We start from the raw sequence: 18,948 nt of genomic DNA on the forward strand, positions 1-18,948 counted from the left end.
GAATCTGAACTTATCAGTCGGCGCAGGTGGCGCCATAGCCAAGTGCTGGCCGACCAATTCTGGATGCGCTTCATCAGGTTCTACCTTCCCAGCCTGCAGACCCGTCTGAAGTGGCAAGATGAAAAATCTGAACTACAGGTTGGCACCGTCGTCCTGATCGTTGACCCCCAACTGCCCAGGGGACTCTGGCCAGTGGGCCAGGTGTCAAAGGTATTCCCTGGAGTAGACAGCAGAGTAAGAACAGCTCAAGTTAAGGTGGGGGACAGGTTGTACACACGCCCAGTCGCACGCCTAATCAGATTGCCGGCAATACCAGATTAAAGCTAATTTGAATGGTATAGGTTATAGGCCTTTTATGATTATACATATTTCCTTCTGGAAATCTGGGGGCGGCTGTAAAAAAGGCCACCAGGAAGGTTATATAGATATATATATTAGTATGCCAAATCGCATCATCTGTCACATCATCCATCCCGCGAGCCAATCAGCGCTCAGAACAGAACGTGCAGAGTAGTGCACCCGCCCACTAAGTTGAGTCAGATCGATCAGTGATGCAAAGGGATGCGAGCTGTACTGTAGCGATTTATATTTGCTAAAGTTGTGTGCGTGCCTGCAAAGTAAGTAGCAGTCTGTTTATGTATATATAGAGATATTGTTTCTTACTCCGTTGAGGACCGGTTCGATTGCCTCGAGTGTGTATAAGTTAATGTATGCGAGTGACAAATGCGATCTGCGAACGTGTAAAGATGTTCGTGTGTATATTTACATACCAGTTTCCTCACATATATCATTGTCATGCAGCAAAGACATATTCTGTGCCATTTATTTTTCATATGGTTTATTTAATATGTATATATCGCTCATTTTCAAGAGTTAGAGCACTCTGTAAGCGCATGCGCACTAATAAGCTAGACAGAGCGGCTCTGTCTCTGTATTCAGCATTCAGCGCTAAAAGGTGTCGAATTTCAACTGCACTATATCAGTCATTTGTAAGGGTTTATTTTCCTATATAATGGCACATTTCATTCTTACTATTTACTGTATTAACCATTGTATTTAAACATTCCTTGTGGAGATTACTGTTCCCATTTATTGGGATTGCTGTTATTTGTCATTGTTATTTTGTACTTATTTCTCTTTTATCTTTCAATTGTAGAAAACCACACACACATGCAAAGAAGAATTTATTCGATGTACTGAGTTGTGGTGACAATAAATGGGTTATTCCCGTACACCTGATCTTCTGTGTTAAACGTCTCTCACCGGACGCTCTGTAGTGGGTCTGTTATCAACCGGCAAATTCACATCAGGAGAGCTTCTAATAGCCATCCTTTTTACACCACCGGTAAAATGATGTTCGTTCAAATCCAGCTCAGACATGACATAAATCTGTAGCTTACTATACTTGTTGTAGCCATTAAACAATGTTTTTTTTTCTTCATATTTATGTTTAAATATTATAATATTATTTTTAGATTTCATCTGATTATGATAGGCTATAAGTGCAAAGATGCGAGTGGGTCAGAAATGATTTTGGTGGTTATATTTAGTTTAATATTAAGTTTTGTTTTGTAAAAAGCCTTTCTTTCGTTTTGTACAAATTGTCTCTTAATTTTAATAAAGGGTTCTTCGGTTAATTGCATGTATTTAATTAATAAGAAATAAATAAGTAGACTAGGTCGCGGAAGCAATCGCTTTCATCATGAACCGAAGCGCGTCTCCAACTGAAACTCGGCAGGCTTGCCTCAGACATGAGGAATATGTAGCCTAATATGTGTAGAAACGAAAAGATTTAAATAAGCACATGGTGCAGTGTTCAGAACTCACGGTAAACAACCAGCGTTATAGCTACAGATGATCACGGCGATGGGCATGAGCGGGATGTTAAAGTTTAAGGGAATTTTGTTTTGTTTTTTACCTTCTACTGAATATGATCGGGTGCAAGCACATTTTAAACAGCACTTATTCACACACGTAATTTTGTGAATAAGTAATTTTGTCGTTTTCTCTAATGATTTCAAAAACATCTTGTAGTGCTTACCTGCTTGTAGTTATCAGTATACTGTTATATTCTATTAAATGACTTTGTCATTTCACACTGTGGCCAATTTAAAGTTACCAACTAAATGAGACATACTGAGTTTATAATTAAATTTATTAATTGCGTTTAATTATTGCATCTAAAGATTTTTCACGTGAATAAAGGCAAATAGATTTGCACACTTTGCTTAGTCCCTGGTGAGGTCTAGTCTGTTAAACTTGTCAGAAGTTCTCGTTTCTAATCTGCCCTCGTGGTCTATTTTTTCTCTCATCAAAACCGAATACCATCAGTGGTTGTACATCAAGAGCAGGAACAGTTTTTGTGCGTTTTGTTTCGCGATCTGACCGGAACAAACAGAAAGTCTCTGCAACGGCGTTAAGCGTTAGATTAAAGCGCTCGTCTGTGTGAAGACTGCATGAGCCGCGTTTGCTGCATTGAACTGCATTGTTTGTATTAGTTAGGTTAATCACCAATCCACAAATGGACGCGAGAGATCCACACACACAAAGCAATCCACAAATGCACGCGAGAGATCCACACACACAAAGCAATCCACAAATGCACGCGAGAGATCCACACACACATTTAATTATGTGTGTAAGACTGAAAAAACTAGTATATGCCGAAATGTCTGAATGAAGAACAAGGACTCTCTGAGAAAATAAAGGAAATTAACATCTGAACTGTCCCTCACACACCACTGGAGACGCAAGTCTCACCTCAGTATCAGCTAATCTACATCTTTCCCTATATACTCCGTCTCCCCCAATTCCTTCCCTGTCTCATGCTGAGATCACCTGAAAATACACACAAAATCTCTATATTACAATGTCAATCCACACGATACAGTATTATATGTGTTTGATATCATTTGAAATGTTTCAGTGCGACTGGTACAAATATCTCAACTCCACAGAAGTTAACCAAAAGATAATCAATGTTTTAAGAGTTTAAAGATATCTTGTCTTAGTTTGGTGGGTGTGGCTTTCAGCCATTTGGCCTTTGCATCAATACAAGTCTTGATCAATGCAAATTCCCATTGTGAGCTTGTGTTAACATTTGAAAGAGTTTGTGCATTTGTTTCTGGGTATTTAAGGAAATGTTACAAAGAGCTCAGGGCTTGACACTTTAAACCGGTCAGCCCGTAATGCTGGATGTCTCTCAAGATAGCCAGCATTATGTAATTTTCAGAAGTCAGGTATACATTTCATTCTTTACTTCAGAGTATTTGATGTTATATATGGATTACCTTTGAATTGACTATGTAATTGGCTTTATACATTTACCTGACTGTTAAATAAATTGTTATACTTTTGATTGATTCTGACTTGCTCTGGAATTATTCAGGTTGGGTATAATTTCAACAAAGGGTTAAACGGAATAATTAAATGTGTACGTAAACTATTAAAAATGAATGACCAAATAACCAATTGGCATTCTAACCTAAATTCTGAATTATAATTAAATGGAGTCAGATTAACGAGGAATTGGAATAAAATCCCCTTTTCCCCGCTGAAAAGACGAACGCGCAGCGACCTTCACCCGCCGATCGTTAGCCTCCATTGGGACGATTTGGGCGGCCTTACATGTGCAAATTACACACCTGTAATTTAATGCACAGTCTTTTGCATTGGTGTTCTTCTTAGAATGCCCCTGAATATGCGCTTTTGTACCTGTGGAATGTTTTGAGACTGTCGTTCCGTGGCCTTGATTCACAAATGCACAGAAGCCTATCCGTATCTGTCCCAAAGATGCGATACAGTGTTCTTCCTCCAGAGGGCGCTTACCGGCCTTCGAACTGAATCTTTCAAAGGGCTAAATTCATTGGCTGCGTTCGGAACCGCATACTCATTGAGTAGGTACTCAATTTCAATAAGTACTTACTTAACGAGCGCTAAAAGAGTAGGTACTATATATCCAGATCTCGTTAAGTATGAATGCGATCCGCACTTTATGCGCCATGTTGACGTTATCATGTGAACCATGACGATATCACAAGCGCAACAACTCGTGTGACAGGTTTAATTCATCTGTATATTGGTTTAAACGTGCTCATTTTTTTGGTCTTGTTTAAGAAACAGCTGCCCATTTATTTTGTCATTATAGTATAAGAAATACATTTTAACCCTACTAATCTGACAGTTTCATCCTTTTTTATCCTTGCAAAAACCCAAAATCGTGATCTCTTGTTAATTTCTTTATTTTATATGCCAAAAAATGTCATCCACAAGCAAAAGTGGGCTAAATCTCCTTTATATTTCCCTTTTTCTTGTTAAATTTAACTCCTGTTTCATGCCAGGCTTATGAAACAACAACTAAAACAAAAGAATAAATAAAAATGAATGCATTATGATTTATTCAAGATATCTAACCCTGTTATTGTTTTTTTTCCTCTGTATATAATGTACACAAACCCATTAGTTTTATCACTATGATTGTTCATTGTTAAATATACCACCATGCAATTATAAAACAATAGAATAACAGATGAGTGACCGGTGCAGTAACAGCTCATAGCATCAGTAACTCCACAGCCCGACCTGTGCGGTTTCCCTCAGTGTTTGTAATGTCTGCTCAGAGACGTCTATCAGCTGCTCGAAGATCTCGCCTTTGGAGGAAACTGTTGATTTTATACTCGAAAAATGTAAGTATCACTATAAAAAAAATTACGATTTCCCCCAGAATGAACTGCACTGCTAGCCCACCAGCAGACACTTACAATAATAATGACAAATGCTGAGCAATACTTAATTATATTACTTTTTTTATATCGTTTTAGTAAAACGAGCAAAAGGCAACTTGTCATATGACATAGCGACGCATGCCATGAATGAATACACATTAGACAAATGCAGCCAATGTGATTATGATGTGAATAATTTTATTTACTGACAGCGGAAACATGAATGAATGAGTAAAAGAATTAATAAAAGTAAACATCACAAGAAATGAATAAAAGTCAACACATGAAACAAAGCTTTATTCAAATGTATTGTTCTAACGATCACAGAAGGTGAACGCCACATCTGCTACCGTCTCAACACAGGTGTGCCAGTTCTGCAGCTTTATATTGATGAAGCAGTTGACCAGCGTGAACACCTTCGCCTGTCCTAGCCATCCATCATGTCCCTCATAGCGTTTTGACTTTAGCAGTGTAGTAGGCTTTCTGGTTTGATCTCCGTAACCGTCACCACCAGTGTGTCCTTGAGCAAGGCTTTTAGCTCCAGGGGGATCGTCCCTGTAATAAGTGCACTGCTTTTGGTCTTTTTCTAGAAGTTTCACTGGCTCTGGGTTTACTGAGGATGAAGAGACCACAGCAACATCTGGCCCAGATGAGGCACTAAGGGCCGGTGAAGTGATGAAGGGTCCAGGATCCTCAGTGCTCACGCCTGGCATGCTGACATCTCAGATCCTATAAAAATGCACAAACATAATACAAAAGCACTCATTTAAATAGCACAATGTCATTTGATTTCTGTATTAGAAGTAACTAAATGATATTACTTTATATTTTTGTTTCAGGTTTTCCCCACACATGACACCCGTGTCTTGCAGGCCCTGCTCCATCACAAAAGCTCTGCAGCAAATGCAAAGCCATCAAGAATCAGAAAAGTGCTGAAATAACTCTTTGAAACAAACTTAAGATTTAAATAGATGTTTTATTCATTTCTGTAGTATACTGACTCAAAGCCTTTGATGACAGCATTCCTTCATCAGCCGCTCTCCACCAGATAAACAGACACACGAGCTCTTCTGTCCCTGTAACATTAAGATATGTTACCTATGTGACTTATGTTCAATACTACATTTAAATGTAGTTGCTGATGTGTTAATGTTCCTCAGTTTATCAACAGTACTAATGGACAAATTAAATTGATAACTTATGTTTAGTTACTTTATGTAGATTTGTTTATTTACATTGCTCAGGTTCATGTAAAATAAGGAGAGTTGTCAACAGCGAACTCTACATTATAGCACACACACACACCATTCTGATCTATTCAGATGTATCAGATGTCTATTTTATGTTGTGATGTGCTCATCTGCAATACTTATAAAAAATGCCTGTCAGGTGTTAAATAAACATTTAGTAAGTATCTTTATCTTAAAGATGTATATGTAATCCACGTTGGAGACGTATGTGTGTTACTGGAGCTCCCCTGTTAGCTATACACAATAAAACGTGTTTTTACAGCACAATCACAACTATTCAGACAAGTTTGCACCTTCAACAATTCAAAGGTTTACTCTACAGAAGTTCAACAAATGTGATTTGAACAAAAGAGAATCGTGATTTTAGTTTGTAATACTCACGTTTGAAAACTTTTTTTTTTTTATTATTATAGAAAACAAGTTACAAACATTCAGCCATCACAGTAGCAAACATTATTAATACATCAAATAATTACATATAATAAATTAGAGTAAATACAATAATAATAGTAAAAAAAGAAAAAAAAAGAAAATAATATATTAAATTAAATTTTTTTTTTTTTTAAATAATAAAATCAAATCAAATAAAAAACAGACTTACAAATTGTTAATAAAGATTGAAATTTGGAAAATATATCAGTTATTGCCATAGCTTTCTTGTTTTTTTACCAATTTAAGAGACTCAAAATACATGTCAGTTTCAATTTGGAATAATTTGAAAATTGGTCTTGATTTGGAGAATTTTGCTTTATGAATATGGAACTTTCCTAATAAAATAAAGAGATTTACAACATTACATACATTTCTGTCTTTATAATCAAAGTATGTAATAATCTGTTTTCAATTGTTATCGTATGTGTTGTTTTAGATGCTAGATAATTTTCAACACTTTTCCAGAATGTTATACAATACGAACAACCATAAAAGAGGTGAATTAACGATTCTTGTTCAGTCTTACAAAAGCTACAATTACTATCAATAGGCTTGAATTTAGAGATAAATAGATTTGTGGGATATATATTATGCAGTATTTTCAAATGTAATTCTCTGACTTTGTTTGTAATACAAAATTTAAAAGGAACAAGCCATGCCGCATGCCAATTAATCTCAGTAAAATGAGAATTCCAGAAAATTTTTCCACGAGGTGTTATTTTCTTTAAATTTAGAAAACATTTTCTAATATGTTTATTAGTGCAGTTGCTACTCATAATATCCATTCCATTTATATAAAGAGTACAGTTAAATTCAGGAGCTTCATTTTGTTTTTTATAACTTTTCATTAGTTCTAATATGCCATTAGGTATAGATTTGAAAACTGAGTTATATTCTTTGAAAGTTATTGGGAATGCCTTCTCTCTGAGAAAAGATTCATAGCTAAGTAAATGATTATTACAATCAAAAAGATCTTTTAAAAGAATTATATCTCTATCGATCCATTTCTGCAAATATAATGACTTGTTCCTTTTAGTGATGCATTCATTATTCCATAATATAGATTTGTGTGGAGAAAAGTTGTGAGAATGACAAAGCCTCCAAGCCAAAAGAGCTTGTTGATAAAATTGGGATAGTTTCAGTGGCAATCTTGTAATACTGTAATTACATTTCAGTAAAAATTTTAGGCCTCCTACTCTATTAAAAATGTTGTTGGGGATAAAGTACCATAAGGACTCTGGTGCTCTCAAACATTCCTTTAACCATTTCACCTTAAAGGTATAATTCAAGTCCCAAAAGTTCAAAAGTTCAAATCCACCTCCATCCTTCGAGCCGGAGAGCACTGCTTTTTTAACGTGATGGTGTCTGTTTTTCCATACAAAATTCGTAAATATGGTATTTATGTCTTTGCATATTGAATCATGGACATCAAGAGAGAGGACAGGGTAGACAAATCTTGAAATCCCTTCAGCTTTAGTTAAAAGAATTCTTCCTAAAATGGAAATGTCTCTTTGAAGCCATAGATTTAGTATTGTTTTAGTTTTCTTCAATTTAGGCAAAAAATTGAGTTGTTGTCGTTCCTTATGATCCTTGCAGATATGAATACCTAAGTATTTTACACATTTCTTAACAGGTATATTAAAAAAAAAAATTATCTTCAGTCTGATACAAACATAATATTTCACATTTAGATTTGTTAAGTGTTAAACCTGAAGCAGCTGAAAATTGACCAATTAGAATTATAGCATTCTCGATCTGATGTTTGTCGCTCAAAAAAAGAGCAGTATCATCTGCTAATTGAGTAACTCTAATTTCCTTGCCAAAGATAGATAATCCTTTAATAACAGGACTATTTCTAATATGTAATGATAATAATTCAACCACCAGCAGGAACAAAAACGGTGAAATAGGGCATCCCTGGCGAACTGATCTCATTACAGGAAATCTTTTAGTGGTGTTTGGATATAATATCACAGAACTATCAATATTTTTATAAAGCATTTTAACTGCAGATATAAAATTTTGTCCGAAATCAAAAATCTTAAGTGCTTTAAATAAAAAATAATGTTCTACCGTGTCAAATGCTTTATAAAAATCAAGAAATACTATTAGTGCATCAGTACTGATGTTATCAGAATAGTCCAGCAGGTCGAAAACTAGTCTTATATTAGAACTGATGTGACGATTAGACATAAAACCTGTTTGTGATTCACGTATTATCTCATGAAGTCCTCTTTTTAACCTTTTAGCCAAAATTAATGATAGAATTTTGTTTCTATCATTAAATGATCTTTGTCAGGCTTAGGGAGAAGACATATCAAACCTTGCTTCATACTCGTGGACATTTCCTTTTTTGAGATGCATTCTTTAAATAGTTCAAATAGAGGATTTTCAATAACATCCCAAAAGTGCTGATAAAATTCAGCCGAAAGCCCATCATTACCTGGAGATTTCCTTTTTTTCATTGAGCTAACAGCCTCTGAGATTTCCTCTTTAGTAATGGGACGTTCGCATTCCATTTTAAATTGTTTCGATATAGTTGGTGTAAATGCTTTAATTGAATCAATAAAACTGTCACAATCATCAAATTGAATATTAGACTTGTAAATATTGCTATAAAATTTACCAATGTATTTTGAAATGTCTAAAGAATTAGAAGTGTTATTATTATCAATTTTAAGAGTAGTTAAATTATTTATCTTGCGATTTCGTTTCTCTAAAGCGAAGAAATAACTGGAATTTCTTTCCCCTTGTTCCAGCCATTTAGCTCTAGACCTTATAAATACACCTTTAACCATTTCAACATACATATTTTCTATTTCCTCTTGTAATTTTTTCATTGTTGTTTCTTCTTCCTCTGAAAGATTATCCTTATTCATTAAAATGTTTAATTGATCCATAATACTTATTTCTTTGGCTATATTATTTTTTTTAATTACTTTGCTTCGTTTAATAGCTATTTCTCTAATTTTAAATTTGAAAAGTTCCCATTTTTGTATATGATTCACTTCATTATTATCAAATATGATTTTTGCTGTTTTTTTGACTAAATCACAAAACTCATTATCTTTTAATAAATTATTATTTAGTTTCCAATAACCACGTATATTACCATTTTGTTGTTTTGTTCCTGCTAAATGGATCGAGATTAGTTTATGATCAGAAAATGGGGCATAGCTATGTGATGATTCTGAAACGAATTGCAGACAGTATGGAGATATAAGCCATAAATCAATTCTAGACTGTAAGGATCTATTGACATTAGTCCAGGTAAATTCGTTAATGTTAGGATTTAAAAAACGCCAAACATCTATAATTCCCAGCTGTTCACAAATATATGCTGTACTTTTGAATCTTGAATGTGGGATTACTCTTATAGGTATTCTATCTACAAGATCGTCTGGAGCATCATTAAAATCGCCTCCAATAATCAAGTGTGCATTCTTATATTTGTTTTTAAAGGCTTCAAGTTTCATACAAAGTTGTAAGAACATTATTTTAGCTTGAGCTGTATTGTTATAGTTATATAAATTGCAAACTATAAAGAAGGAATTGTTTAATTTGAAAACCAAGATTATCCATCTACCCTCATTTGATGTCATCGATTCAATTATATCTCCTTTAAAGTTATTAAGTAGAATAGCAACACCTGCAGATTGTTGAGAGGCATGACAAAAATAACATACATCACCCCACTGTGCTTTCCAAAACCTCACATCATTGTCCACCGAATGAGTCTCTTGTAGAAAAATCAAATCAGCATTTTTTCGTCTACTGAATAAAAAGATTGATTTCCTTTTGATGTTGTCACGAATCCCCCTGACATTCAACGATATTATTTTTAAAGAACTAAAATGGAAGTCTGTCATAATGAAAGAAAAAAAAGAAAAAATAACTAGATGGCTGTTAGTTATAAGAACAAGTTAAGAAAGAAAGAGAAAAGAAACTACCTGAGATAGAACATTTCAGAGATTAGCTTACCACTAAGTAGAAAGCTCTGAACATGAGTACTTTAAGTAACTAATTTGTAAAACTTTTTGTTTATTTTTATTTTTATAACTATTGGAGTGAACATATTGCTCTTATAGTTGCAAACAAAGAGAGCAAATTAACCCATCAGGAATAAGTGGCACTTCCTTGAAAAATTGTAGCCTACGTTAAAGTCATTTTAAGCTGTTAAGCTGTGTGTCTCACACCGTTAATGATGACAGCAGGACCCTGCCATTTCGTTTTCTTTCCGTCAGCACGCGCTTGCTTCACAAGAGGCCACAGTTTGTTTCTGCATTGTCTCTCCTGTTGAGTTAAGTCTTCAGTCATCCGAAGGTTCCCTTTCTTCATGACATCAGCGTTGAGGGAAGCTCTCCATAGATTGAATCTGAAGGTGCGCATGGTGAACTGAATGATAACGGGTCGTGTGCTTTTATCCTCTCTCGGGCGTCCGACTCTGTGCACGGTGTCCACCAAGAATCCAAGCTTGCTTTTTTCCTCTGGAATGATTTCTGCAATAATCTCCAGAACCTGTTTCCTCACATCCTCGTTACTGCTTTCTGGAAGATTCAAAAGGCGAAGATTCCATCTCCTACTGTACCGTTCAGACTCTTCCTGTTTCTCCCGCAGGATTGTCATCTGGTCACTCATCTTCTTTACTGTGTACTCAGTGCCTTTACACCGAATTTCCAGTCCTTTCACACTTTCTTGCACACTAGCAATATCCCCTTACAAAAATGTCCAGCAGCAATCCTGTAGGACTGTGCTGGGGCCATGCAGGAATCCTGCAAGACAGAATGAAAATCCTACAGGACAGGGTACATTCCTGCAGGAGTCATGTAGGATTGTCCACATACTGTCCTGAAGGGTTGCATAATGTCCTGCAGGAATGTAGGATTCCTGCAGGATTTTTTTTATATCCTGTAGGTTTGTCCACTGACTTATCCTGCAGAATTGCATTATGTCCTGCATGAATCCTACATTCCTGCAGGACATTTTTTTTTTTTTTTTTACATACCTGTAGGAATCCTGTAGGTTTTACATTTTAAGAGCCCTACAGGATTTACAAGATTGATTGATTGATTGATTGATTGAATACACACTTGTTGCACAATCTAAAATATAAATTCACACACATAAGGATTTCCAACATTTATTACATACTTTCACTAACTTACAACATAGTCATATTATATATAAGCTGTTATTGTAAAAGGAGCATAACAGTTAACTGTTTTGTAGAATTCTCCTCTCATTCATGTTACATCAGTACTATCACATGTAGCATTTCTGTTCATTTGTATCAACATTTAGGAAAACAGCATATTGCAAAATGAATAACTTAGTTTACCGTAAGTCTTACAATACAATCATGTCTATAATCCAGTCCACAGTTTTGAACTATTTCAAAAAAATGCATTGAAGGTTAAACTGCCCAATCAACAAGGACAATTGATACCTTCACAATTTAAAAAAAAATCAGCTGGCCTATAAACTTTAATACATACTGAATAGATTAACAAAATGCTAAACAAAATGATATAATAAGTATACGAATATAAATAATTAAAAAACTCAAAACACTTGCTAGAAATGACTAAATATGTAGAAATTACTGTACCATACAGTACATTACTATAAATACATGACTATTCAGTCAACTTCCCATTTGTTAGGTTGAATGCAAAGTAAATTAAGTACTCCAGACACATTTTTTAAGTAAACACAAGTTGTTTTGATTTCAGTGCACTTGATTAATTTGACATCACTAGAAATACAGCACTCCTTAACTATCCCTGAGACAATAGTCCCTGTTTGTCTGTCTTTAACCATGCTAAATTTGGCTGTACTTACTGGATCGATAAATGTGTAGCCTGTGTCAAGCCCCACATCAACAAATGACCTCACCAGTGCCACTGCCCCGTTTTCTGTAAGAACTGCATGGTTAATTCTTCTAGATAGTGTTGTGCTTGTTTTTGAATGAACTCTGTTTCCATTAATTATAGCCCTTGCATAAAATGCACACTGGTGAACATTAATGCCATGATTGCTGAGAAGATATGCCTCTCTGGGTGTTGGTGGTCTTATGACTGGTGAACCAAGGAAGATTACATTTGTTTTAATTATGCAGTTTTTGGCAAGTTTGTAACATCCGCTCAACAAAGTCCTTGCTTAGTGGATTAATACTATTGTTGTAAACACTTGTCAAAAGTCTTGGAACACTTTGAAAAAGAAAAAATGCATTGACAATTTGCTCTGGAACTGCCTGTGTGCCATGGAAGAGCTTTTGCAAGTTGCCATTGTGACTTTCAAAAATAAAAGCACTCTGGCACCATAGTGGACCCCAGTTTCTGACAGATTGTGCAGCATGCTCTAAAATGTGCACATTGAAACTGACATGACATTTGCCATACAATCTCTCAAAACGGCTCACAAAAGTTTTCAGCAGATATTCAGCTGCATCTATGTCATGTGAAGAAATATTATCTTTTAACAGACAATACGTTCCTTGTACAAGTAACAGTAAGTGTTCAAGGAATTGGCGTGGTAAAATGCCACTCAGGCATGGAAGACTATAAAACAAAAGAAAATTCCTGTATTCTGAGGCCTTCCAGAACTTGCGTATCTTTATAGATCGTGGAGGTCTTGTTATATTAACTGGTGGCTTGATTTCAAGGAGCCGTTTGTCAATGGCCATGATTTCTCTTCCCATATACCAACTCTCTCCATGGTACTTTGTATCAAACCATAGAGTTGTCAATTGCCGACATACACCCAGTAAAATCCCATGCATGTAATCAAAAGAAAATCCTAGTATGATATTAAAAAACGTTAAAAGCATTAAAGGTGATGGCCCTTTGACTCCCCGAGCACATGTGCCTGTTTTAACTGCTGTTCTCACATCATCAAGATGCTGGTTGTGCGTGCGTGTGTTTGAATCACCGCCACTTTGTGAACTATATACCCTAGTGAAACCATTTCCTTTGGCAACAATTTCTCCCTTCTTATAACACCAGTTACATCCATGTTCCCCATTAAATTGCTTAATATTTTGGACAGTGCAACGAGCAACAGAGTCGCACACACAGACAAGATTAAACACACGGACATTCAAGCTTTGTCCGCTGTGCATTACTGTTAGACCTTCCTGCTCTAGCTGAATGCACTCATCGACAAATGGCTGCATAAAAGAATTCATTTTGGGCTTAGAAGGACCAAACCACAAACCAGCCAGCAGCACATGTCTGCTTCTCATATCTGGGGGGAGTTCATTGATTATGATTTGGATTGGCCAAATGTGGAAGGGAGATGATTTAAAAATGGGGACACCATCAACATTCCAAGTAAGTGAAAGGTTCAACTGGTCTGGGTCATTCAGGGGACCGACAGATTTATACATGGCACCATCAAATATATCTTGGACACTGTCTGGACTGCTTTTGCCCCTAGTCCATTTGTAATCCAACACTGCTCTAAATGTTGAGTCTAACATCTTTTCTTCCAATTGTTTTCTAATGGATACTTTCATAAAAATGTCACCTGATTTAACAAGTGAGTTCTTATCCCCAGGTTCAGAACCACATGAGGCACAACAAGCTGGGATCTCATTACCAAAGTAATGATGACATTTGGGGCAGATGTACATCATTTCAAAAGAGTTGCAATCAAATGTTTTAAGAAATTTATATAAACTACTGGGTACTCCATTAGTTCCTTCTGGACAATGTAAATTGATTAGGTCTAGTAAATCACTAAGGGCAGATTTTGTTGTGGTGTGCCTAAGAGCATAACATAAAATTGACAATAAGGATTCTTCATGACTAATCTTAGCATTGGGGTAGATCTTCTCTTTTACTGAGTTTGGCTTCTCTCCACTGTAATCTTGTGCATCACCACCTGCTGCAGCATCCATCTACAAGAATTGTGAAAAATAAAATACTGCCAGTTCAAATGATTTTGTTAACATATCAATTTTATTCTCATACTCATACAAACATAGATAAAATTAAATCAAAACAATACTTTACATACTATAATATATTAATTTAATAATATATTACATATTATAATATATAATATATTATTAGAGTATGTGAGTTATAATGAATTAATGGGAATTTGAAATCGATTCACTATCTAAATAACAAATCATTATTACTATAAATCTTACCAAAAGCAAATTTGCCACATTTTCTACATTGTTGCTCGTTTCGCTGTCACATGTATTGTCCTTGATATGCAAAAGAGCAAAGATTAGGAAGATGACATGAAAAAAGGATATTGTCACTGCTAACAAACTGCATAAGAATTGCTAATGCTTATGGTGCGCAATCTTACTGTGGGGTCTTGAGGTGGAGTCATAGAACAGTTTTGCAGTTCATAATTCTCACTGTCCGATTCTTCATCCTAAACACACAGACAGACAGATGTGTCTAATTTGTATTCTGTACAAGCAGAAATCACCTCCCAATGTATCTTAATTCCTCAATATTAATCCAGGGTTCAACATGTAGTTTCCTTACCATGGAATGATCTGTGACTGTATCATTTGTGCTGTGCTGGTCCCAGTTCTCCACTGCACTCTCCAATTCATCATCCTTACAATCATATAACCATGAACAACTGTAGTCAAAAGATATCCCATATGGTAAAACCTGAGAATATTTGACTAGCAGTCTCCTACCACAGTATGGTCTGGTGATGTGTTGAATCTGCATCGGTAATTTATCTCCTCTTCGATGTCAGATCTGTCATCCATCTATTAGCAATCAGAACCATGAACAACAATAATACAAAGATAGCCTAGGTTATGTTAAAAAATGATGGATAGTTACATTAGTGTCCTACCATGGTATGGTCTGGCGGTGGTGGTGGTTTAAAGTTGCATAGGTAACTGATCTCCTCTTCAGAATTGTCATCCTTATCATCAGAACAGCAAAAAAAAAGTCAATGCACAGATTAATCTTTTGCTCATTAAAAAAAATAAAAATAAAAATAATATATATATATATATATATATATATTTGTCACTGTGTTGACACTAATAGGATGAAAGTAATGTACCGGTAGTATCATCTAGTGGTATGTCATATGTGCATTACTTTTACTTACTTGACACACTGGATGTTGCAGCCATGTTTTGTAGTTTTTTTTCCTAAAATCTAAATGCAAAACAGACCGTCAAATAAATAGAAGTTAATGCCTCAGATCCATAAAACAACATACTGATATATTTTAACTTAAAGAAGAACAACTTTTTAACTTATACCTCTAACATGACCACTCCACCTTCTCTTAGTAGCAGTTGGAACTGATGTCTGTTTTTGTAGGTACAACTTGTACTCCATTTTTACTCACTGCAAGTAACAAATAACAGCTTTTATGTAGCTTCTTTAACAAATTAAATGATATACACATTTTTTAACAATGGAATTTCTATTCAGCAAATTATTAAATATGTCAAAAAATGTTATTCTCATTAATTGAACTAAGAAATGTAACGTTATATGGTTTCTAATTTCTTAAAAAAATTACGTCATATAGTCATTGTATATAAAGTATAACAGATTGAGATTAATGTACAATTGTAACCCCCAAAACTGACAAACTGTCTAGTAAAAAATAACAATAATTAATTAATTAATTAATTAAGTGGCATTAGCCTACTTTAAAAATAAAAAATAAAAACCGCATTACTGTGTGTTTCTATAGAAACAGCATAAAAACGCATAGGGGTTTAAACAAGTTATAATGATACATAAAATGTCTCATAAATAACGTTTTTTGACGAGGTTACTTAACTATAGATTATTATTAGAGAAGTTATGAAAAGGATACTTATCTATCTATCTATCTATCTATCTATCTGTCTGTCTATCTGTCTGTCTGTCTGTCTGTCTGTCTGTCTGTCTGTCTGTCTATCTGTCTGTCTATCTATCTATCTATCTATCTATCTATCTATCTATCTATCTATCTATCTATCTATCTATCTATCTATCTATCTATCTATCTATCTATCTATCTATCTATCTATCTATCTATCTATCTATCTATCTATCTATCTATCTATCTATCTATCTTTCTATCTATCTATCTATCTCTCTCTCTGTCTGTCTGTCTGTCTGTCTGTCTGTCTGTCTGTCTGTCTGTCTGTCTGTCTATCTATCTATCTATCTATCTACATTAAGTCATATCTAAAATATTGTTTCTTTACAGTAGGCCTACAAGATGTGGGCTTTAATTGAATGGACAGAGATTGATGCTTCACTTGATATTGTAAAGAAGAAGGACATACTTCAAAAAGTAATTAATGAGGGAGATGTCGTTGATGTCAAATATGAAGATGAAAGCTCTCCAGCAATTCTTCTGAAGCTGAGTGGTAAACAGTTAACATTTCAGAATGTAATTATTTGTATATTTCTATGAATGCATTATGTAACTTAAGGCAAGGAAAATGTTTTTTTTTTTATTCCTGTTTAGAAAATAAGGACAAGCTGCTGAAACGTCTTCAACAGATAGAGTCAGAAAGAAAGCAAAAACTGGAGAGCAAGCTACCTGAAAAAAGAACAATTAAAAGAAAAGAAATATTTAGTCCAGAAAACAGCCCATCACCAAGTCCACAGAAGAGACGTAGAAAAGTATAATCTTTCTTCCTGATAAATTATATTCAGACACACTTTAGTTTAGGGCCCATTTCTCACTTTTAACTACGACTTATTTTGCAGTTTATCTCAGTTGCTTTGGTATATTTCTCAGAACTAAACTGTAATTCTCCAAACTACCTGTTCAATCCTCACATCACTGTGTCACTTGTGCACATCAAAAAAGCAGTTCCTTATTTATTTGAACAAGTTGCAAATGTTTTTGTACATCCATGCAAATGATTATGTCCAATTCTCTGCTGTTTCATTATCAGTTGCTTATGTCATGTTGATCAAAATGTATTATATTGGGTCTCTGTTGAAGCAACCCGCACAAGCTCATATAATAAGTCTTTACATGCAAAATGGTTGAACAAGTTGTCATAATATGTCAAGCATATTTTTTATACATTCTCATTAGACGTTCACATTTCTACTTTTGCATATGTCGAGGATGATTCGAGAAATGTATTACAGTTTTTCTCGATTGCTTAAACACTATAACCAGGCTTTTGAACTAAAATTTCAAAACCATAACGCCATTTATCAAAAAGCACACCCATTTCACTAAACTATAAACACTATTCCCTGTTTTGACACATGAGTCAGATTTGTTAAACTGTCACTGCAAAACTCTACACACAAATCCCTTAATTTCTCATTGCCTAGACCATGTGTTCATGTAGAAAGCACTAGCATTCAATATTGTTCACTCAAGTCAGCATAGTTTCAGCTCAATTAGCACACAATTACCCAGGTGAAAACACTAAGAGTCAAAATTTAACACACATCAATCAGAACTTTCAAGTTACATAAAAGTGCCAGAGTCAGTTCATTTGAGCTTTGGAACAATGGATCCACAAAGAAATGAAGGAAGAGGTAGAGGAGGGAGAGGAAGAGGACGTGGGTGGTGAAGGAGGAGGAAGAGGACATGGTGAAAGAGGAGGGAGAGGAAGAGGACGTGGTGAAGGAGGAGGGAGAGGGAGAGGAAGAGGACGTGGTTGAAGGAGGAGGAAGAGGAGGTGGTGAAGGAGGAGGGAGAGGAAGAGGATGTGGAGGAGGAGGAGGAGGAGGAGGAGGAGGAGGAGGAGGAGGAGGAGGAGGAGGAGGAGGAGGAGGAGGAGGAGGAGGAGGAGGAGGAGGAGGAGGACGACAAGCAGTCTCGGATGAAATTAGAGCCAGTTTAGTTGATCATACGAGAGAAGTGCCAATCATATGCATATTCCACATTTTATCATACTGTAAGTGTGGGGACATGCACTGGTCTTGGTCTTGACTCGGTCTCGGCCTGTCTTGGTCTTGGTCTTGACTCGGTCTCGGCCTGTCTTGGTCTTGGTCTTGACTCGGTCTCGGCCCTTCAAAGTCTTGGTCTTGTCTTGGTCTCGGTTTAGGTGGTCTTGACTACAACACTAGTGGAAAGTGTATGATCGAGAACCTTATATGCTTGTTCACCTCGTCCAGGCCATGTGTCAGTAGATGCGTGCCAGGGGTGGATCAGGCATGCAAGAGGATTTTACCCCTGCTGAGGATTTTACTTTTACCCCTAATATAGCCTGTGATGTGGATGAGATTCTCTGGCCTGACCCAGACCAAAGACGGGAGGCTGAGGCGGAATACAATATTTTTTTTTTTTTTTTTTTTTGTACTGTGTAGTATGAATGAATGAATAAAAATATGCCAATGTATCCATTGGTTGTGTCTTTTGTTCATCATGTGAAAAGGTTTGTGAGGAGGGGAACCACAAGTAACATAACTTTCCAGTTTTGGAAATGTTGTTTTGAATTTATTGCACCAGTGTGTTAGACTATGTTGTAGTGTGTGTGATTTTGAGGGCTTGTGTGTCTTGTCTGAGGGCAAAGTTTGGTTTTTTCAGCAAGAGTGAATGGTTTTGATTGTAGAGCTTCATTTTGACCT

At 35.6% G+C, this 18,948-nt stretch overlaps 1 protein-coding gene across 1 annotated transcript; it reads right to left on the reverse strand.

Moving 5' to 3' along the window:
* Positions 1 to 10,582: 10,582 nt before the first annotated feature.
* On the reverse strand, positions 10,583 to 15,152 carry LOC137092094 (uncharacterized). The gene is made up of 6 exons (XM_067456368.1): positions 15,078 to 15,152; positions 14,917 to 14,991; positions 14,732 to 14,800; positions 14,565 to 14,624; positions 13,934 to 14,306; positions 10,583 to 11,067 (listed from the first exon to the last, which is right to left on the reverse strand). Exons 1-6 carry the CDS (start codon positions 15,150 to 15,152, stop codon positions 10,583 to 10,585), a joined length of 1,137 nt encoding a protein of 378 aa, XP_067312469.1.
* Positions 15,153 to 18,948: the final 3,796 nt, after the last annotated feature.

The sequence above is a fragment of the Pseudorasbora parva genome, chromosome 11 (genome assembly GCF_024679245.1).
Source record: "Pseudorasbora parva isolate DD20220531a chromosome 11, ASM2467924v1, whole genome shotgun sequence".
Classification (NCBI taxonomy): domain Eukaryota; kingdom Metazoa; phylum Chordata; class Actinopteri; order Cypriniformes; family Gobionidae; genus Pseudorasbora; species Pseudorasbora parva.